The 19,272-nt window shown below is 45.4% G+C and overlaps 1 protein-coding gene across 2 annotated transcripts in view; it reads left to right on the top strand.

Moving 5' to 3' along the window:
* FER1L6 (fer-1 like family member 6) overlaps nt 1–19,272 on the top strand; it is a 974,281-nt gene that overhangs the window by 822,917 nt on the left and 132,092 nt on the right. For both annotated transcript variants that reach the window (XM_085604988.1, XM_085604987.1), the window contains exons 33-34: nt 6,829–6,999; nt 16,042–16,196. In XM_085604988.1, the coding sequence (XP_085461114.1) occupies nt 6,829–6,999; nt 16,042–16,196 (326 nt within the window). The remainder of the gene's footprint in view (nt 1–6,828; nt 7,000–16,041; nt 16,197–19,272) is intronic.

Genomic DNA, 19,272 nt, shown 5'->3' with positions numbered 1-19,272 from the left:
CGCCGCATTTATAATGCGGCGCACCATGGGGCAAAAACGGCACAGATGCGTCACGCATCTGTGCCGTAAAAGTGGCGCATTGCTGGAGTTGCGTCGCAAGCGCGACGCAGCTCCAGCAAGGCTCGGTGGTGCCCTATCTGCACAATGCTGCGTCAATCCTTACGCCTGCTTCAAGCAGGCGCAGGGTTTTGACGCAGCATGGGCTCAAAAGTGACTGAGTGAAATCTTGTAGATTTCACTCAGCCACTTTTAGGAGGCGTTCCTGCGCCGGAACGCCCCCACCTGCCCTGGAACGCCTACATGTGGCGCAGGGCTTTACAACGTGACGCATCTCCCAGATGCGTCACGTTATAAATACCCCGCACCATGGCACAGGATTTGCGCCGCTGCTGCGTCACAAAAGTGATGCAACGGCGGCGTAAATGAGGCGCAAGTCACACATAAATCTGCCCCATTATTTTTACCATGGTTTTGGCATTGCTAGTGAATTTTTCCTATCTTTTTGTGCTCTCTACGTACTTGCAGTTTGTGGCGACATCCAGTGTGTATTCCATGGGTGCTCCAGGAAGGCTATAGATTTCTGACAGTTGAACAAAATTTTCAATTCAGCAAGGGGTTACATGTGTATCTCCCTCAAGGTGTTCCCAAAGAAACGAACTGTTGAAATAAAAAAAAATATTGAAGATGAGTGGGCAAAAATGGTCATTTGGAACAACGTTTTCATCTGTAACATTTTGTCACAATGTCTGATATACAAAAGCAATATACCATTACGTCTGGTTGACTCCTATGGTTGTGAGGTTATATAAGGGTTGTAGGTTCTACAAGAACCCAGGGTACCTAGATCCAACAACTGAGCTGCATTGTAAAATGGTTTTGAAATTGTGTACTTAGTGTAGACCAATTTATATGGTGAAATGTGTTGAGTAAAAAATGGGTATCAAGGAAACCTACAGATTTCTGAAATGGGCACAAGATATGGAGTTTAGGAGCAGGTTTTTTTTGTACATCTCTGAATTTGTGGGTACCCATACTAGCAGGGCTGACTCTAGGGTGGTGCACCGGGTGCTGACTTTGAGGGAGAAGGCATTATGTATAATATGATTTTAAAAGCACCTTCTGCCATGTTCCTTGCCCAGCAATTTTCAGGCAACATTGAAAATGTCAAGATAACTCTGGTGATTAATGCAAACCTCAAACTCTGCATTTTCCTTCCATTTCTTTGATGGAATCTTCTGGAATCCTCAGGAATCCACCAAATTGCTACTACCCAGGGTTACCCAACTTGTGCCAATAACAACACTGCGCAAACCTGTGTGACTGGGTCTAGTGCTCACGACAGGAACGGATCAAACCAAGGTCAATGGGAGCTCTTGCGAGAGGACTCCCATTAACCCTTCTGGGGTGCGGATGTGGCTCGATGCCAGGGTAAGCCATCACCTCCTTTTGTTTGTTTTGGCACCATTTTGAAATTCCTGGTGTTAATTGTGCTTTCTGTCCCACCGGAGAGGGCAGATTGGGGGTGAATACCCCTACCCGCCACCCGGGTGGCAGAACGTCTATTCATCCTTGGAGTGGGGAGCACAGGCACACTCCTACGGGGACCTCTCCTTCCCCAAAGCAATACTACATAAATGCAGTCCCTCATTTTTTGTGGGCAGATAGGGGGCAATTGTCCCAGTCTTTCCCAGCAGAAAGGTAGCAGAAAGACTGTTGCATTTATATTAGGGTGGAGACATGGCCATGCCTGGTGGGCAGCCCCCACCCCAATATCCCTGGTGTTCAGTGGGTTTTCTGCTCCCGGGGCAGAAAGATTGTTACATGCATATTGAGGTGGGGGCATGGCCTTGTCGTTGTGGGCAGACCCCACCCATATATATTTCAATATTAAAAAGATCCCTGGTGTCTAGAGGGTTTTCTGCAACCCCAGAGGGGGGCAGATCGGGATTATCGCCCCATCTGCCCCCTGGGGGGGTAGAAAGATTGTTGGATGTACATTGGGGTGGGGACATGGCCATTTCCTGGTGGGTAGCTCCCACCTCTATATTCGTTATATATTTTTTTTTAAACCTGATGTCTAGAGGGATTTCTGTCCCACCTCCCCGGAAGGGCAGATTGGAGTAATCGCCCCATCTACCCTGGACCAGGACAAAAAGACTTTTACATGTATATTGGGGTGAGGGTATGGACATGCCCTTGTGGACAGCCCCTGTATTTTCATATATATAAAAGAAATCCCTTGCGTCTAGTGGGCTTTCTGCTCCCCAGCAGGGCAGATCAGGGGAAGTTGCCCCATCTGCCCCACCCGAGGGGGGCAGAAAGACTTGTGCCTGTATATTGGGGTGGTAACAAACAAATGATGGACGGAATGCTGACAATGCAGACATTCTCCCCCAGTCAAGAGATATGGGTTAAATCCATCGTTCTTTTGCCCACTACGCCACCCCAGTTCAGACATGGCCATATGCAAATCAGTCTTGACCCTTTGCCTCATGGGAACAGTCCAGCCCGAACTGCCAAGCCATGTCTTCCCTGGACCGGAATCAAGCATCCTAGGACCGGTTTCTGGCTATCAGCCGTCATCAGCCTGGATAGCTTGACTCCAGTGGCGTAGTGAGCACGGGTCCCACGTCTGGGAATACCCATCCCAATTAGGGCGAAAAGCGTAACAACAAACAAATGATGGACGGAATGCTGACAATGCAGACATTCTCCCCCAGTCAAGAGATCTGGGTTAAATCCATCGTTCTTTTGCCCACTACGCCACCCCAGTTCAGACATGGCCATATGCAAATCAGTCTTGACCCTGTGCCTCATGGGAACAGTCCAGCCCGAACAGCCAAGCCATGTCTTCCCTGGACCGGAATCAAGCATCCTAGGACCGGTTTCTGGCTATCAGCCGTCATCAGCCAGGATAGCTTGACTCCAGTGGCGCAGTGAGCACGGGTCCCACGTCTGGGAATACCCATCCCAATTAGGGCGAAAAGCGTAACAACAAACAAATGATGGACGGAATGCTGACAATGCAGACATTCTCCCCCAGTCAAGAGATCTGGGTTAAATCCATCCTTCTTTTGCCCACTACGCCACCCCAGTTCAGACATGGCCATATGCAAATCAGTCTTGACCCTGTGCCTCATGGGAACAGTCCAGCCCGAACTGCCAAGCCATGTCTTCCCTGGACCGGAATCAAGCATCCTAGGACCGGTTTCTGGCTATCAGCCGTCATCAGCCAGGATAGCTTGACTCCAGTGGCGTAGTGAGCACGGGTCCCACGTCTGGGAATACCCATCCCAATTAGGGCGAAAAGCGTAACAACAAACAAATGATGGACGGAATGCTGACAATGCAGACATTCTCCCCCAGTCAAGAGATCTGGGTTAAATCCATCGATCTTTTGCCCACTACGCCACCCCAGTTCAGACATGGCCATATGCAAATCAGTCTTGACCCTGTGCCTCATGGGAACAGTCCAGCCCGAACTGCCAAGCCATGTCTTCCCTGGACCGGAATCAAGCATCCTAGGACCGGTTTCTGGCTATCAGCCGTCATCAGCCAGGATAGCTTGACTCCAGTGGCGTAGTGAGCACGGGTCCCACGTCTGGGAATACCCATCCCAATTAGGGCGAAAAGCGTAACAACAAACAAATGATGGATGGAATGCTGACAATGCAGACATTCTCCCCCAGTCAAGAGATCTGGGTTAAATCCATCGTTCTTTTGCCCACTACGCCACCCAGATCTCTGTACTGGGGTGAATGTATGACATTGTTCTGCATTCTGTCCATCAATTGTTGTTTTTGCATTTGTCACCCCGAGTGAGAAGGGTATGCCCAGACGTGGGTCCCTTGCTCTCCATGCCACTGGAATCAAGCTATCCTGGCTGAAGAGGGGTGAAACCCCAAAACCGGTCCTAGGATGCTTGTTTCCAGTACAGGAAGGACCTGGCTTGGCAGTTTGGGCTGGACTGTTCCCATGAGGCACAGGGTCAAGACTGATTTGCATATGGCTGGGTTCAAACTGGAACGGCATGGTGAGCAAAAAAACGATGGATTTAGGCCCAGATCTCTGTACTGGGGTGAATGTATGACATTGTTCTGCATTCTGTCCATCAATTGTTGTTTTTGTATATTGGGGTGGGGCATGGCTCTGCCATGGTGTGCAGCCCCCTCCTCTATATTTTTATATTCAAAAAGAGCCCCCGGGGTAGATCGGGGGTAATAGCCCCATCTGCCCCTCTGGTGGGACAGAAAGACTGTTATAATGAAATGTGAAGGGGAGCACAAACCCTTGCCTAAGGGAATGCTCCTCCATTCCTGGTGTTTAGTGGGTGGATCCCTGCTTGGGAATCGCTCTTCTGTGGCGATCCCTAAGCAGGAATCCACTGGGCAGGGGTACCATTCAAAAGGGGCTATTCACCCCTTTCCAACGATACCTCTCCCAAAGGAATCTGTGCTCGGAAGGCTGAGATATGCCCCAGAGCACTGCTTCACTGAAAGTGAATGGAGCCCTTCGGCTCGTTTTACTTTAACTTTTGTAATGCAATGACATCTGCTCCCCTGCACGCTGATCGTCATTACAAAAAAAAAAATAAGCTCATGATGCTCAGGAAGCTCTTCCTGAGCAGCCCGAGTCTCGGGTGAAAAAAGGAAACCACCAGATGAGCCTTTCTAATCTTCCCCATTGTCAGACGGCTGACGCACGTAAAGGGTTAGCAGCCACATATTAGAGTTGAGCTCCAACGTCACAAGGACTGCTGCCAGAACCAGGATGCAAGTCAGGGAGCATAATTAATTAAACATGCCTTTTTCTTCTGCACTGTTTTCGAGATGAACAGTGATAAGCAGAACAGAGCTATTTATGGCAGCATCTTTATGTTTTTATACAGTTTAGGTAATTATAGGAAAGACAGAATCTCTTTGCACATTCTGAAATACAACATTTTTAAAAAATCTGACTTGTATTAGACCAATTCTAATACATTTGTAAAACAAATATCTGTTATTTGGTGTGTTTAATTTTGCACTAGAGATTCCATGGCCTTATAAAGAACGCAGCCTTTGCCTTTTTTACTCTATAAGATCATGGTACTCCCCAGTGAGGCAAGAGGTACTTTATCCAATAATTGTTGCAAGTATTTGCAACCATGATCTTCTGGGATAATTGAACTTATCAGCTCTTTAATTACTGGCACGACCCAAATCATCAGGGTATCATATATGAAAGAAAATCCCAAACAAATCTCCAAGGTGAATAGCTGAGCATGTGGTCGAATGTGCATAGTTTTGCCAATATAGGCTCTCTTAGGGCCAGATGTACAACCCGCCAATTAGCGAGTCCCAAATTGAAATGCATTTTGGATGTCTTAGACACTGTTTGCGATTCCTAATGGGGTCGCATATTGCATGCCTCATGCATATTAATGAGGCTGTTGCAATCTGCAACCCCATTGGGTATGGCTGGCAGTCCCAGGGATGGTGGTCAGCAGACCTCCATGTCTGGGACTGCTTTTAAATAAAGCAGTTTTAAAAAAAATGCAGCCCGTTTTTCTCAAAGGGAAACAGGGTGCATTTAAAAAATAAAAATGAAACTTTTCTTTTTCAATTTTTAAGGGCAGGCAGTGGTCGGGACCACTGCCTGACCTTAAAAAATATTTGTGCATGCATTCCCAAAGGGGTAGGGGTTCCCTGAGGACCACTTCCTTTTGCAAGTGCTGTACCACCCTTCTGAGAAGGGTGGTAAACTGTGAGTGTTTTGCAACTGTAATTACAGTTGTAAAACATTCATACATACCTTTTGGAGTCCATATTAGGACGGGAAGCCCTTGGAACACCCCTTCCTAATAAAGAGTCACTAATCCTATTTTGCGAGTCGCAAATCAATTTGCGACTCGCAAAATAGGATTAGTACATGGGCCCCAGGTTTTTTGCGGGTGCAAACGGATCTAAAACCCACCTGGCCCTTAATGTTTCGCTAGATGTAATTCAATAATTTAGTTATTGAAAAAACCTCAGTGTAAAGGAAAATACGCTTTGTGTTAGATATATAAAATTAACGTGCTCACAGGTGAGGCCACTCAGGTCCATACTTACCAAAAATCTCATTCCACAGTGGGAAAATCTGCAGCAATGCAATGACTGGAGACTGAAACATTTAGCTGTGCTGTGTTTACAAATTGTTATGTGCCAATGATGTCATCGCCAGTACTTGAGCTAAAAAGTCATTTTTGCACCACACTAAGAGATGCCACCATGCAAATGCAAGTGAGCAGTGTCCACCAGGGACGCCCACATTTCTATGCACAGATCACCTGCTAGGGGTAAATCACATCCTATATTTAATTTCGTAGAAATTACATGATTCACATATAGGAGCGTTTGCCTGGTTTTATCTGGCTGTAGGATTTCACGTAAAGCTAGTTGGCATTATGTTCGTAGATCTGGGTGTGTGTATAATGCAGTGTTATGTTTGCTCTCTACCCACCCTGTTATGCCTCCTTTCCATATATTTACAGGGTTGTTTCCATCTTTTCTGTCATGTAGAGCTGAGGAGCTTCTCACTAGTTGTTTTAAAGATATTGATTGTTGCTGTTGATTATAAATTTGCATGTTTGGTGCCTAAATATTTTTAGGATAGTCTAACTTAAGGGGCATTTACATACACAATAAATATGTTGTTGTGTAATATCAAGTGACCCCTGATTATATTGCTGGCTTGAAATACCACATTCTTTTGCTTCATAGAGAGCACCCCCCCTTGAAGACGCCCCTTCTTACTTCTGAAGACCTCAGTGCAATTCTACTAACTTCCCCCGTTTCTGTTTTCTAGATCCTTTGAATTTCAGGCCACTTTCCCCAAGGAGTCTCTCCTCTCCGTCCTGATCTACGACTATGACGTGATTGGAAGCGACGACCTCATCGGAGAAACCAAAATTGATCTGGAGAATCGGTTTTACAGCAGGCATCGGGCGATCTGTGGCTTACAAAGCCAATATGAAATGTGAGTTCACATTTTATATTGTTCATGGCAATCAAAATGTTCTTGAAACTACAAGTGAAACCAAACCATACCATAATATAAGATAACATACCAGAAGTATTGGCAGATGCCTTTGTAATAGGTTGAGGTGGTAAGTGGTGGGGAGAGTTGTAAGGCAGAAGAAAGGTCCTCAACCACAAGGATGTCCCCAGCCTTGTTGGATCTTGCAAAAGGTTCTGGAAATTTATTTTAATACCATAAAAAAACACCCCAGAACAATATGAAATGTGAGTTCTAGCGGGAGGATCCGCGCACAGTGTTTGCAGTAGATTCACAGGAAAACAACAGATCCCATTTTATATTGTTCATGGCAATCAAAATGTTCTTGAAACTACAAGTGAAACAGAACTACAAATCGAACTACATTGATAGGGCCAATAACCTCACCTGGGTCTTTTGGAGATAAACATCATTATACGCATTAAAGACTGCACAGGGATGTGTGAAGCAGGGGTTGACGCAAATTTGTAATTAGGATATTTATGATTAACTCGAGGTACAACTAACACTGACTGGCTGGCCTGACAATTGACAAAAACATTTATGCGTATAGAAAATAGTACTGCAGGAGGAGTCTTTTACACATCCCTGTATGCTTTTGTGAATGAGTCCGAAAACATACAACTTCCTATTTCTAAAAGTGCAACAGGGCTACGTCTTTTCGATTTGTACAAATTGTAGAAGAATATTTCCTGAATATTCCAATTTTAGATGTTTAGATATTTTGCGGTCAATGCACAAAGGGAGTACATAAAGATGCACTGCAGCCCCCGCTTTGTGTTGGGGGTTACGATTTCCAGGGGGCCCCCTCAGCACAGTACCGTGGCCTGAGAGCTCTTAACTGACACCATAGGGCGGGGCCCTCAAGTTTGATTACGCCACTGACTGCAGAACTTTACATACTCCAAAATGCTTTTGTGAGTCGCCCCCAATTTTTTTTTAACTTGACAATGTACTGTGGAGATGAGCAGTGATTGAGAAAATGGTGATCACATTTTTGCTAGAACAAATCACATAATGTCTTATCAGAACCACTTCACCCTGAGGAAGGGCATTCTTTTTCTGCTGCAGCATGATTGGATGATGTTTGTCCCCGCTGCCACTTGCCAGGTGCTGACTTCCTGCTATGGGTGTATTGCATGCTCTCCCACTACTGGCATGGTGTCACAACGCTGTACGGGGAACCCTTCGCTACACACATGGGACTTAAGCCTGCTGGGCTTGTTTAGATGCACCAAAACAGTAACTGCACGTTTCTTGGATCTAGCTCTTTTGCTAGCTCCTCAACCCTCTTCCTGGGCCCACTCCATGGATACGCGGGCTCAGTCTGAGAGCTGCCTTGTACCGCGAGGATATTAGGGCTGTCTCTGCCGGCTGGGACACTCAGATGTCTGATCTATGGTATTTCCTCAGAGATGATAACCTCCTGCTCTGACTACACCGCGCCTCATGCCCAACCGCGGTTTCCTAATTCCTGATTGGCACCTTCTCTCTTTAAGTAACGGAACTCGTCCTTCCATCTCAGGTGACGGATACTTCCGTGCTCTAATATTGTACCAGTTCTCCTTGATCCCATTGTGGGTGTGGGCTAGTCCTTTTTAGGTCTCGCGCCTAGCGTTGCAGTGCGCAGCAGTGCTCGCTCAGCGAGAGACCTCTTGTAGGGGGTTTCAATACAGACCTAGGAATTGCACACGCTCGTGCGTGTACTTTTCCATTTGGCCCACGCTATTGGCCTTTGCGTGCATCTTTTTATAAAAGACAGCACACAATTGGTCAAAGGTGGGCTCATTGCTCCGCCCATGGCCTTTTGGTGTCTATTACGCGCACCGCTGCCATGTGGTTTCAATTATCGTACCCAGACATGGGCGCGATAATTGAAACCACATGGCTCGCTGTGGCGCGCGCGGGCACACCACTCGTGGGCTTACCGCCTGCTCCCCCTCCCGTTTAATGTTACACTGTTTACACGGCAGTGACTGGTGATTAAAAGAATCCTTTAAAGTTGTTACAATACTGCCCTAAGCACCTCGAAGCTACCGGAAGGTAACGAAATGCTGCATATGTGCTGCATAATGTTGCAATTTAGAGCCAAGGCAGTCCTCGAACCCATGTTTACGTGATACGGAGAAATTACTGTACATTAATTCACAGCGCAGCGCTTGTTGTAGTAGGATCACAGACACTGTCTCTGACCCTCTCGTTTCTGTTCATCTTTGAACTCTGCTGAATTACCTCTAAATACCTTCTGATGGCCTGGACTGTGATTTCCGCTCCTCTCAAATGTAAAGTGCCTGGAGATACGGCTGGATCATTCATAGCACACTGCCCAGAATGCCCCCAGTGTATTTCACATGCTGACAGTTATCCTAGGTGCTGTTACACTACAGTTAACACGTCGGCCGTGCTGCCCTGGGGATCCTGCCAATACAGGCACAGACATGCCCGATCCCACAGCGCCCTCCCCGGGAGCCGCACACCAGCTGAGCCCACGCAGTCCGGCCTCAGGGCGCTGGTGCGAAGAAAGACTTGCTGTAACGCCCCAGTACCCCCTCCCCTCAGCCACAACCTAATGTGGGGGCCCGCCCTTCGACAGCACAGCTATCCCACATGATTGTACAGTCTCCCTACAGACATCAGGACTGTCACTTCCGGTCACACAGGCTCTCCACTGGGAAACCTCTCCGGGTCGTACAAAGTCTCAAAGATAACACTGCTATCCCTCCACATCAACACGCTCTGATCACATATATGAGCCCCATAACTTCAGATCTTATAGGCTCTCTCCATGAACAGCAGTGATATCCCTCCAGATCCTAGATAGCACTTCATCTCTCTAGATCTCATGGGCTCTCGCAGTTAATAGCATTGGTGTGCCCCCAGAGTTCAAAGGGTCTTATCACAGCCGGCAACATCACCCCATCGGGGTTTACAGGTTCTTAACATCTTTTCCGCTCTTACAGGCCATAACTAAATACAACCGTGCTATCCCTCCCGATCTTACAGGCTCTTTAAATAACAGTAAAATACCTCCAGTCCTTACAGGATCTCACCACAGACAGCAGAGCTACAGTTTCTGCTCTTACAGGCTCGCTCGCTGTAGAAAACAGAGGTATTCCTCCGGAAGTCAGTCTCTCGACATACCTAGCAGAGCTATCCTTTCTCTGCTTAAACTTTTACCACAGATAACAGAGCCATCGCTCCGGATGTTATACACTCTCACCCCAACTAGTGTAGTTAGCCTTTCTCTTTTTACAGACTTTCACCACCGTTAACAGATATCCATCGAGATGTTACACGCTCTCAGCCTATCTAACAGAGTTACCCATTCTGCTGTTACAAGCACCCACCGTGGTTAACAAAGCTATCCCTACAGGTGTTACAGGCTCTCGACAGCAGTGAAACCCATTCAGGGTTTACTTGCTCTTTAATAAACAGAAGTACTATCTCTACAGATACCGGTCCCGCGTCCTCACCCCCCCCCCCCCCCCCCCTAAGTACCCTCAGCCGGAGAGATCGGTACCAGGGTGGGGTGGGGTCTGTGGCGACTTGACTTGTTACACTGCTAAACAGTCCATTGTGCAGTTATCAACAACCACACGCACGGCAGCATTTTTAACCTGCAGTGCCGCCAGTTTCATTGAGCTATTACTTGCCTGCTAAACATGTCTGTTGTCTGATTGCAAATTAACATATATTATATATATATTTATATTTTTAAAACTTCATGTCCTGATGGTAATGAGAAGATGGGACTGATGAATGAAGGCTTTGGCATAACAGACTCAGTTGCTTTCATTGTATTGTCGTAAAAGTAGGACTACTACTTACTGGGTATTTCAGCAGGCTGCTTATGTTGGAATGCAAAAACAACAAGCATTTGCAATGCAATAGGTCTCGCATTTACGCGATTTTGAGCTATTGGTATTGTAAATGACAATGCCTTTTATTTATGTTGTGGTTTTTTAAATATAAATAAAAGGCATTGTTATTTACAATTACAAAAGCTTAAACTCTTACAAATGTGAGACCTATTGCATTGTAAATGCTTGTTGTTTGAGGTTGCGATGTGTTTTATCTTTTTATTACCCTGGCAAGACTACACTCTCTTCAATCTGACGTTGTAGACTACACACATATGTCAACTAAGGTGCTTCACACCACTGTCTTCACTGAATGGCAATTCCCTGTATGAGAGTGTTGACATCTGCGCACCTGGCATGCTGTAAATTGAAGTCTATAAAAATTGCCTGATAAAAAGATTTGTAAAACAAATGACTAGATGCCCGCTGCAGTGTGAGTGAATGAGCTTGTTCTCATTATAGACACATTTATAAATCAATTTTTTTTTCCTATTTGGTTTCTGGGTCGAGGTTTGGAAATGACACATTCTTCGAAAAATGCTCCGGGTCGTTTTCACTTTTTCATTATAATTGGACAAGTCCTTTCACTGTGAGGGCTGTAAACTGATAGCTGAGATACTTACTGAAAAAACTTTTTTTTTAAACAGGTTCTACTAATTTATCGTATTTAGTTATGGCCAGGTATGTTCTAAAAACGCTTCCTGGTGCTTACTGACAAGGTCCAGTTCCTGGGAGCGACCAGCCCAATCGGGAATCGCAAGTACTCTGGGAATACCTCTGTGCCGGTTTGGTTCCTTACAGACGTTTTAAGTTCTAAATGCAGGTGTGAATTGAGGGCGAAGGCAGCCCCTGATAGGATTGGAAAACATGTGGGAGTTGGAGTGGGATCACCAACTCCTGATTTCATTCTCAAATTGTCAGTGCCTTCTGTAGGTATTCCTGCACCCCTCAATATGGCCATACCGCGGAAGAAATCCAGTGACTCTCTTATTTAGTTCCTGGTTTTCGCTCGCCTGGAGGGGTGTGCATGGGGAAGAAGGTCTTGTTTCTGATTTTTGTAACCCGGGACAAAAGCAAACTTCTGAATCCATAATGGGAAGGTAAAATCTCTCTGTGAGAAAAACGCAAGGTGCTGTAATGGGTTTTCTCTTCTGGTACTAACAGGCATGTTTGGAAATGATTGCCTTTTCCTTGGGCCATATGCTTAGTTTTACGTTAACAGGCAAAAGCTAAAATACACGGCAAACAACTTACGATCTCTTTGGGCCGCCTCCATCACGATAGTCTTTCTTTGCTAACTCAGCGCTGCTGCTCGCCACTGACAGGCCTTTCCTAGCCCCTGACTCTCGCCATGTATTCCAGTGTTGATTCTGTGCAAATATGTGTACAGGAGGTATATAGTTGTCAAAAGTTTGACAAGGCAAGTGTCAAGGAAAATGCAGTGCTTACAGGTGAGTTGGTGCATAGTGTGAGTTGCTGCATAGTTGGGGAGAGGAGTTGGCCTAACGGCTAGGGCGCTCGACCTCGAAACTGGGGAACTGGGTTCGAGTCTCGGTAATGACGCTGAACATCCTGTGATTCTGGGCAAATCACTTAATCTCCCGGTGCCTAACAAAAAATTAATGTGTGTCCTCATGTAACGTAACTGGTGCTATGTAAAGCGCTCTGATACCCGAATGGATTCGTGTCAAGTTCGCGCTATATAAAAAAACTCTGCAAAAAAAGAAATAGTGCGGGCATGGTGAAGTGAAGGAGATACGAGGAAGTGCATTCACAAGATGTGGAGAGAAAAAGGGCACCAAAATTGCTCCAAAATACACCAATTTATTTGTATTCCCGCAGAGGCGGATCCCCTCACCCCCTCTGATAAATGGTGGGTTTGCTCATTCAGGTGAAAAAAATAATTCATTGCTAATTAATACACCCTAACACTTTAAAATTCCACCAGCAGCCACTTCACTGGATAGGAGTGGAAAAGTCCACATGGTCCTAAGGCCAGCAAAAATGAATTCAGCAAAAAGAGGAGGAGAAAGCCAAAACGTTTTTGGGTGACCCTGCAGAGAGGGCCAGGTCCAACACTGCAGGATTGGTATTTTATCACCTTAGACAATGGTAACTGGTAATCTGTAAGTGGAAATTTAAAGTACTGTGCTGCTTTTGGCTGAATATGTAGCAGAATTTGTTGATGTAACATAATACAATGACATAACACAAAAGATTTTAAAACACAACTAAAACATAAAGAACAAATGAATCAAGATGGAATGCAGCACAACCGAAAGATCATGGCCGAAAGATCATGGAGATCCATGCCTTCCACAGAACATTTAAACCTGCTCAGAGCTACCAGGAATTCTTACAACATAAAAGTCAAGTCTGCAAAAACCGACTTCTTCAGATCCCAACTCAATCAGGCTAACAACCACCCTAAGGAACTATTGGAACTCATTAAACAACTATGAGTCAAGGCACCCAACCGCCATGACCTTGGTGACGGCTCTCCCACATGTCACGATTTAGCAGCCTTCTTCTCTCAGAAAACTAACAGCATCAATTTAGACATTGAATCAAAGAGGGCCCTTCTCCCAATACATAAAACCACGGCCCCACCTATCCACCAAGAGCCACTCACCTCCCCCCCCCCCAGGTCAAGCCTCAAAAACAATTCATCCTGGCACACCTTTACTCACCTCAATGAAAGTGACATTTGCAACACCCTCCTTACAATCAATCCATCTAACCACGTTAGCGACCCTCTTCCACCTCCCATCTTCAAGGAAATAAAAGCCTCCATCCTCCCCTTATGGTCCAAGATTGTCAATGCTTCCCTAGTGCAGGGTACAATCCCCGACTGTCTAAAAGCAGCACAGGTCTCCCCCATCCTAAAAAAAACCTAACGCAGACAGTTCCGATCTGAGCAACTTGCACCCCATTTCCAACATCCCCACACTGGCAAAACTTCTTGAAAAATGCATGCTAAATCAACTCTGCTCACACAGAGAAATTCCAACTGTTGGATCATCATCAGTCTGGCTTCCGGAAAGGACACAGCACAGAATCAGCACTCACGCACCTCACGGATGACACCTTAAAATTACCAGAACTTAATGAATCCTGCTTATTGATCCTCCTCGACTTATCTTCTGCCTTTGACACTGTGAACCACATCAAACTACTATCTACTCTGGAACACAGGATGGGCCTTTCCGGGTCGGTATTGAAATGGTTCACTTCCTTCCTTCAAAACAGATCCCAAAGAATAAAGATGAATCACTCTCTTTTCCAGCCCCATATAGTATCTCTGGGGGTTCCACAGGAGTACGCACTATCGCCCATACTCTTCAATTTATTCTTGGAACCGTTAGCAAATGCCTTGAACTCCGCCAACATCCTTTTTCATATGTATGCGGATGACACTCAACTCTATCTGAAAATCACCTCTCCAGAAGACATCATATCACTCAGCTCAATCCTGATGAACACTCAAAACTGGCTCACGGACAACTATCTCATGCTCAACACATCCAAAACGGAATTACTTCTCATCGCTCCCCCTAATCACATTCCCAAGACTGACCTTTGGATGAAACACCTCACTGCCTTCAACTGTTCCCCCCACATTATTGAGTCAGCTAAATCGCTCAGAATCACACTAGACTTGCACTTAATATGAAGAACCATACCAGCAATGCAACCAAAGGAGTCAAACATCAGTTGAGTATACTAAGGAATCTCAAACCATTCCTTCCACAGAAAGATTTCAAATTGGCGGTACAAGCTTTAGTTTTGCCAAGACTAGACTACGGCAGTTCCACACTATGTGGTCTCCCCAAACTGAGCCTGGCCCCATTAAGGGCTTCCCTTGATGCCGCAGCTAGACTGATTACTGGAACAAAAAGAAAATAACACATTTCCCCAGCCCTAAAGTCCCTAAACTGGTTGCCATACGAGGCCAGAATTCACCTAAAAATTGCCTGCATGACGCACAGAGCCCTCCACTTCAAGACCCCCATCTTTCTGGCTCAAAAACTAGAACTATCAGGGGGCTGCACAGCATCACGAAGTGCAAATACAATGCTCCTGAAACCACAGCTTTTCCAGAAAAAGAGATTGAGTAACAGAGCCTTCTCTGGCATTGCCCCAAAGATTTGGAACTCTCTTCCTCTGGAAATCCGTACAATCTCCTCGACCGCTTCCTTCAAAAAAGAAGTAAAAAAAATCCTAATGCTAAAGTTCCTGCCTGAATAGGCCTTGACTAGTAGACTACATTACTGCCCTCTATTCGCTCATCTTGATTGACTTTGGACATTATTATATACCCGGGAATACCATTGTTTAGTATGCATTGTACAGATATATGTTCGAATGTTCCCATTGCTGTAAATGCCCTATCCTTATGTGAAGAGTTCCGACACATACTGGATTCTTGCACGTGTCTTGTATAATTATGTAATGATCAAATGTTTTTGCTTCCCAATACTGTATCCCTCTCACCCAAAATTGTGAGGCGCTCTGATACCCGTGAGGGTCATGTTCGCGCTATACAAAACTTTATAAATATATATTTTTTTAAATTTAACAATTCAGCGCAACAATGCAGAACAAAAATACAACATCACAAATAACAATATTACACATCACCAGCACAACAAAATGCAACACAATAAAAATGTACAAACGGTTTGGTTACACATTACCACCTCCAGAAATCTTTTCTTATACAACAGTGGTACAAGTTGTTTACACCAAGCAAGCAGCGCCTCACTTACCACCAAGAGCATGTAATAATGCAGTCAAAAATGTTTTGTTCTCTGGCCCCTGCACTAAGAAACCCTTTATTTTTGCAGCCATTACAGATTCTTTTTAAGCATCACTTATCTTTGCACTGTTTCATTATCTATATAACCCATAGTGCTCTGAGGTGCTCACCAGTCGCATGCAATGCTTCAGAACAGGTCAAATGTAGACGAATGAAGCACTAGCAGCAAAATGTAGTTTTATAGATAAAGCCATGGCAAGTGCAAAGGCTTGTGCATACATTTGTATTGTATGATCCTGTTGTGAATCTTTTAACAATATCCAACTTTGAGTATTTGCATATCAGCCTTTAATGGCAGTTTCTGGTTTTCTCCATGAACTTCAGTGAAGGATACAATGCCTGGCGGGATGCAACCAAGCCTCTGGAGATACTGACAAAACTGTGCAAGGACAACAAACTAGATGGACCTCATCTCAGGCCCGGGCAGATTCAAATCGGCAGCAAAGTATTCACCGGGCAGACAGTATTTGACCAAGATGGTAAGTATGGACATCCTGGCTTCAGTGCTCGAAAGCTCTTCCCATAGAAATGTTTTGAGTCAACAGATAAGTGTTTTGCCTTCCAAACACTGACCAAGAATTGACTCGAAGCCACATACTATGAGTCGCAGTACAGTGCGTAGCCTTATGTCTTCAGTACAACTCCTATGTAAATCTGGAGTTAGATGGAAGTTTGCACTCAAATTTAGATTCTGAGTTTCACAGTAGTGATCGCACTGGGGAGAAATTGGGTTATTTGTTTAGGGGGGGTGAAACCCTACTCAATCAGCAACCACAATTCTTGTCAGGGTGAGGCACAAACAAACCCCAAATGTACCTCTGCTCAACTCTCTGGTAGCTTGGCACAGAGCAGTCAGGCTTAACTTTGAGGCAATGTGTAACGTATGTATGCAGTATTCAAACAGTAATAACGTGATTACACATCTCAGAAAAGAACTCACACTCAGCTAGAACAATGGAGCAAACTTTAATAAATGATTTGACACCAAAACAACAAAAATCCAATCAGAAGAATTGGAGAATTTTAAAGGCTTAAGTGAAGATAGCACCAAAAAGCCCAAAGCGCCACTTGCCGCTATCTGATTGTGCAAGGCCATGCGAAAGTCACAAGTTCAGGCCGACTGCAATCGAGCATGTGTCAGATAAAAGGACCAGGTTAGTCCTGCTGAAAATCTACCTTCTCAGTCCAGCGCAAGGCGTCCCATTTGCGTGGGGTTCAGCGACGATCAGGGAAGCATCGCTAATGGTCGTTGATGTAGTGCAAAGATGTAGCGTGAAGATCCTGTTGTTGTCGCAGGCACTTGGGCCGGAGCTTCATGATTGCACTTCCCGTGAGCGGTTGAACCTGTAGCGGGAAGGGTCACGTTGACAGAATTTTGCATTGGCGGGCTGTGCGAGCAGCAAGGTTTTGGTGCCCAGAGCCGAAAACCTTCAATTCAACTCCATCGAGACCACACCAAGGGTCCAGCACCTGAGGGACACCACTTCGGTGCCAGGGGCTTGCTCCAGCTGGATCTTGATGCTGGTTCAGATGGTTGGGAGCATGTGAAGTTCCTGTGGCTCTGACAGGAAGCCAGCAGACTAGCCATTGAAGTCACTCTGGGAGTGCTGGGTTCAAGTGCAGGCCCAATTCCTCTGACTCAGACAGGAGAGCAGCAGGGCAGATATCCAGCAAGGCAGCAGTCCAGCAAGACAGTAGTCCAGCAGAGTGGCAGTCCTTTCAGCAGCACAACAGTCCTTTTTCTTGGCAGAGTATCCACAGGTCCTGACATGTACTGAAGAATTGGTGTCTGAGATCCAATATTTATACCTGGTGCCTCCTTTGGAGTGGAAGAAGCTTCTGGATGTTTCCCTTTGATGTGCACTGGTTTCCAGCGTCCCCTGCCCTGGCTCCAGACTAACTACTGGGGCTAGGCAACCCTTTGTATGGAGGTAGGACATAGCCTATTCAAGTGTAAGTAGGGCTGTGCCCTACTCCGCCCTCCCATCCTACCAGTGACGTCCATTCCAAGCACACCTAAACTCTCAATTATGTGTGACTGTCTAGGAGGAATATGCAAAGCCCAAGTGTCCGCTACACCCGGTCATGTGACACAGAGACAGGCTGCAGGCACAAAATAGCTAAGGCAAGAAAATGACGACTTTCTAAAAGTGGCATTTTCAAAATTGTAACTAAAAATCAGACTTCACCATACAAGATGATTTTTCATTACAATTCCAAAGTCCCCAAACACGAACTGCTACCTGATCCCATTTTGAAGTCACAGCTTATTAAATGTAATAAGGTAAGCCCAATGTTATCCTGTGGGAGAGGTAGACTTTGCAGTAATGAAATGTAAGTGTTTTTCACTCTCAGGACATGCAAACTTAAAAGTACCCGACCAGCATTTTAAATACACTGCATCCTGCTCTCTGGGATGTCCAGGGCGTACCCTAGGGATGAAAATGTGTTAAAAAGGAAGGGTTTGGCCTGACAAAAGGCTTCGTTTTGCAGGTCAAAATGGCAGTTTAATACTTCACACAGTGGCTGCAAAGGCAGGCCTGATACATGTTTAAGGGGCTACTTCAGTAGCTGGCACTATAGGTGCTGCAGGCCCATTAGTAGCATTTCATTTTCAGGCCCTGGGTACATGTAGTACCACTCTACTGGGGACTTATAAGTAAATTAAATATGCCAACTGGGGGTGAGCCAGTGTTACCATGTTTTTAGGAGTGAGCATATGCAAAAGGGAGGAGGAAGGCAAAACATTTGGTGGAAGACCACACTATGACTGACAGGTCTAACATGCATCCTCAGATTTGTGCCTGAGTGGTGTTTGGCTGGTAAAACCTGCGTTATTAGGGACTGAAAAAACGGAATGTGCATATCTCAGAACATGTTTAAATAAGCAGTTCTACTGTTATCCCGGGTCCGAACTGTGAAAATTGAAATGATGTGGAAATATTTATTTGGAAAATACCACATCTCACAGTATTGTTATTTTCTGGATGTGATTTTACAACCTAGAATAACACAGAAGTTGGAATGAGACCCTCTGTAGCTGCTCCCACTCTGCAGTGTCTACAATCTTTGTGCTTTGTCTTCAGCTGCATGCGGAAGTGTACAAAGTTGTTGGGGGAAGTATTTGATATGAATTCCATCCTTCCCAATAGGCATAGCTCTAGTCTGCCGTCATTGCAACTTTCACTGTTCTTCACAGATTGCAGTTTGTAAGTCATCATCATGGAAACCGGTGGCCCTACTTATGTGGAGATGGCACAATGGCCTTCTTCTTCTAGCACAAAACCTTCAAAATTAATATTCCCTTACTCCATGTTCCCCAATGCGGCTCTGCCTCTTCCGTCCTAGCAGTGAAGTCTACCTGTTTGTGATGTCTTCGGTCTGTCATGAAGTCTGAAGCTGTTTTCAACATATGAACTCTAGAGAAGATCACGGTTTTGTTTCCATATGAGGCCATTTTAGCACGTTTAATAGCGCTCAACATAGTGCACACAAGAGGTAGTACTTTCTCGGGCCCTTGTAATGCACTCCTAGTGAAGTAGTGTATGGTATCTG

The sequence above is a fragment of the Triturus cristatus genome, chromosome 5_1 (genome assembly GCF_964204655.1).
Source record: "Triturus cristatus chromosome 5_1, aTriCri1.1, whole genome shotgun sequence".
NCBI lineage: Eukaryota > Metazoa > Chordata > Amphibia > Caudata > Salamandridae > Triturus > Triturus cristatus.
Note: the sequence above shows the minus strand (reverse complement) of the source record. Positions and strands in the feature narration are given on the sequence as shown.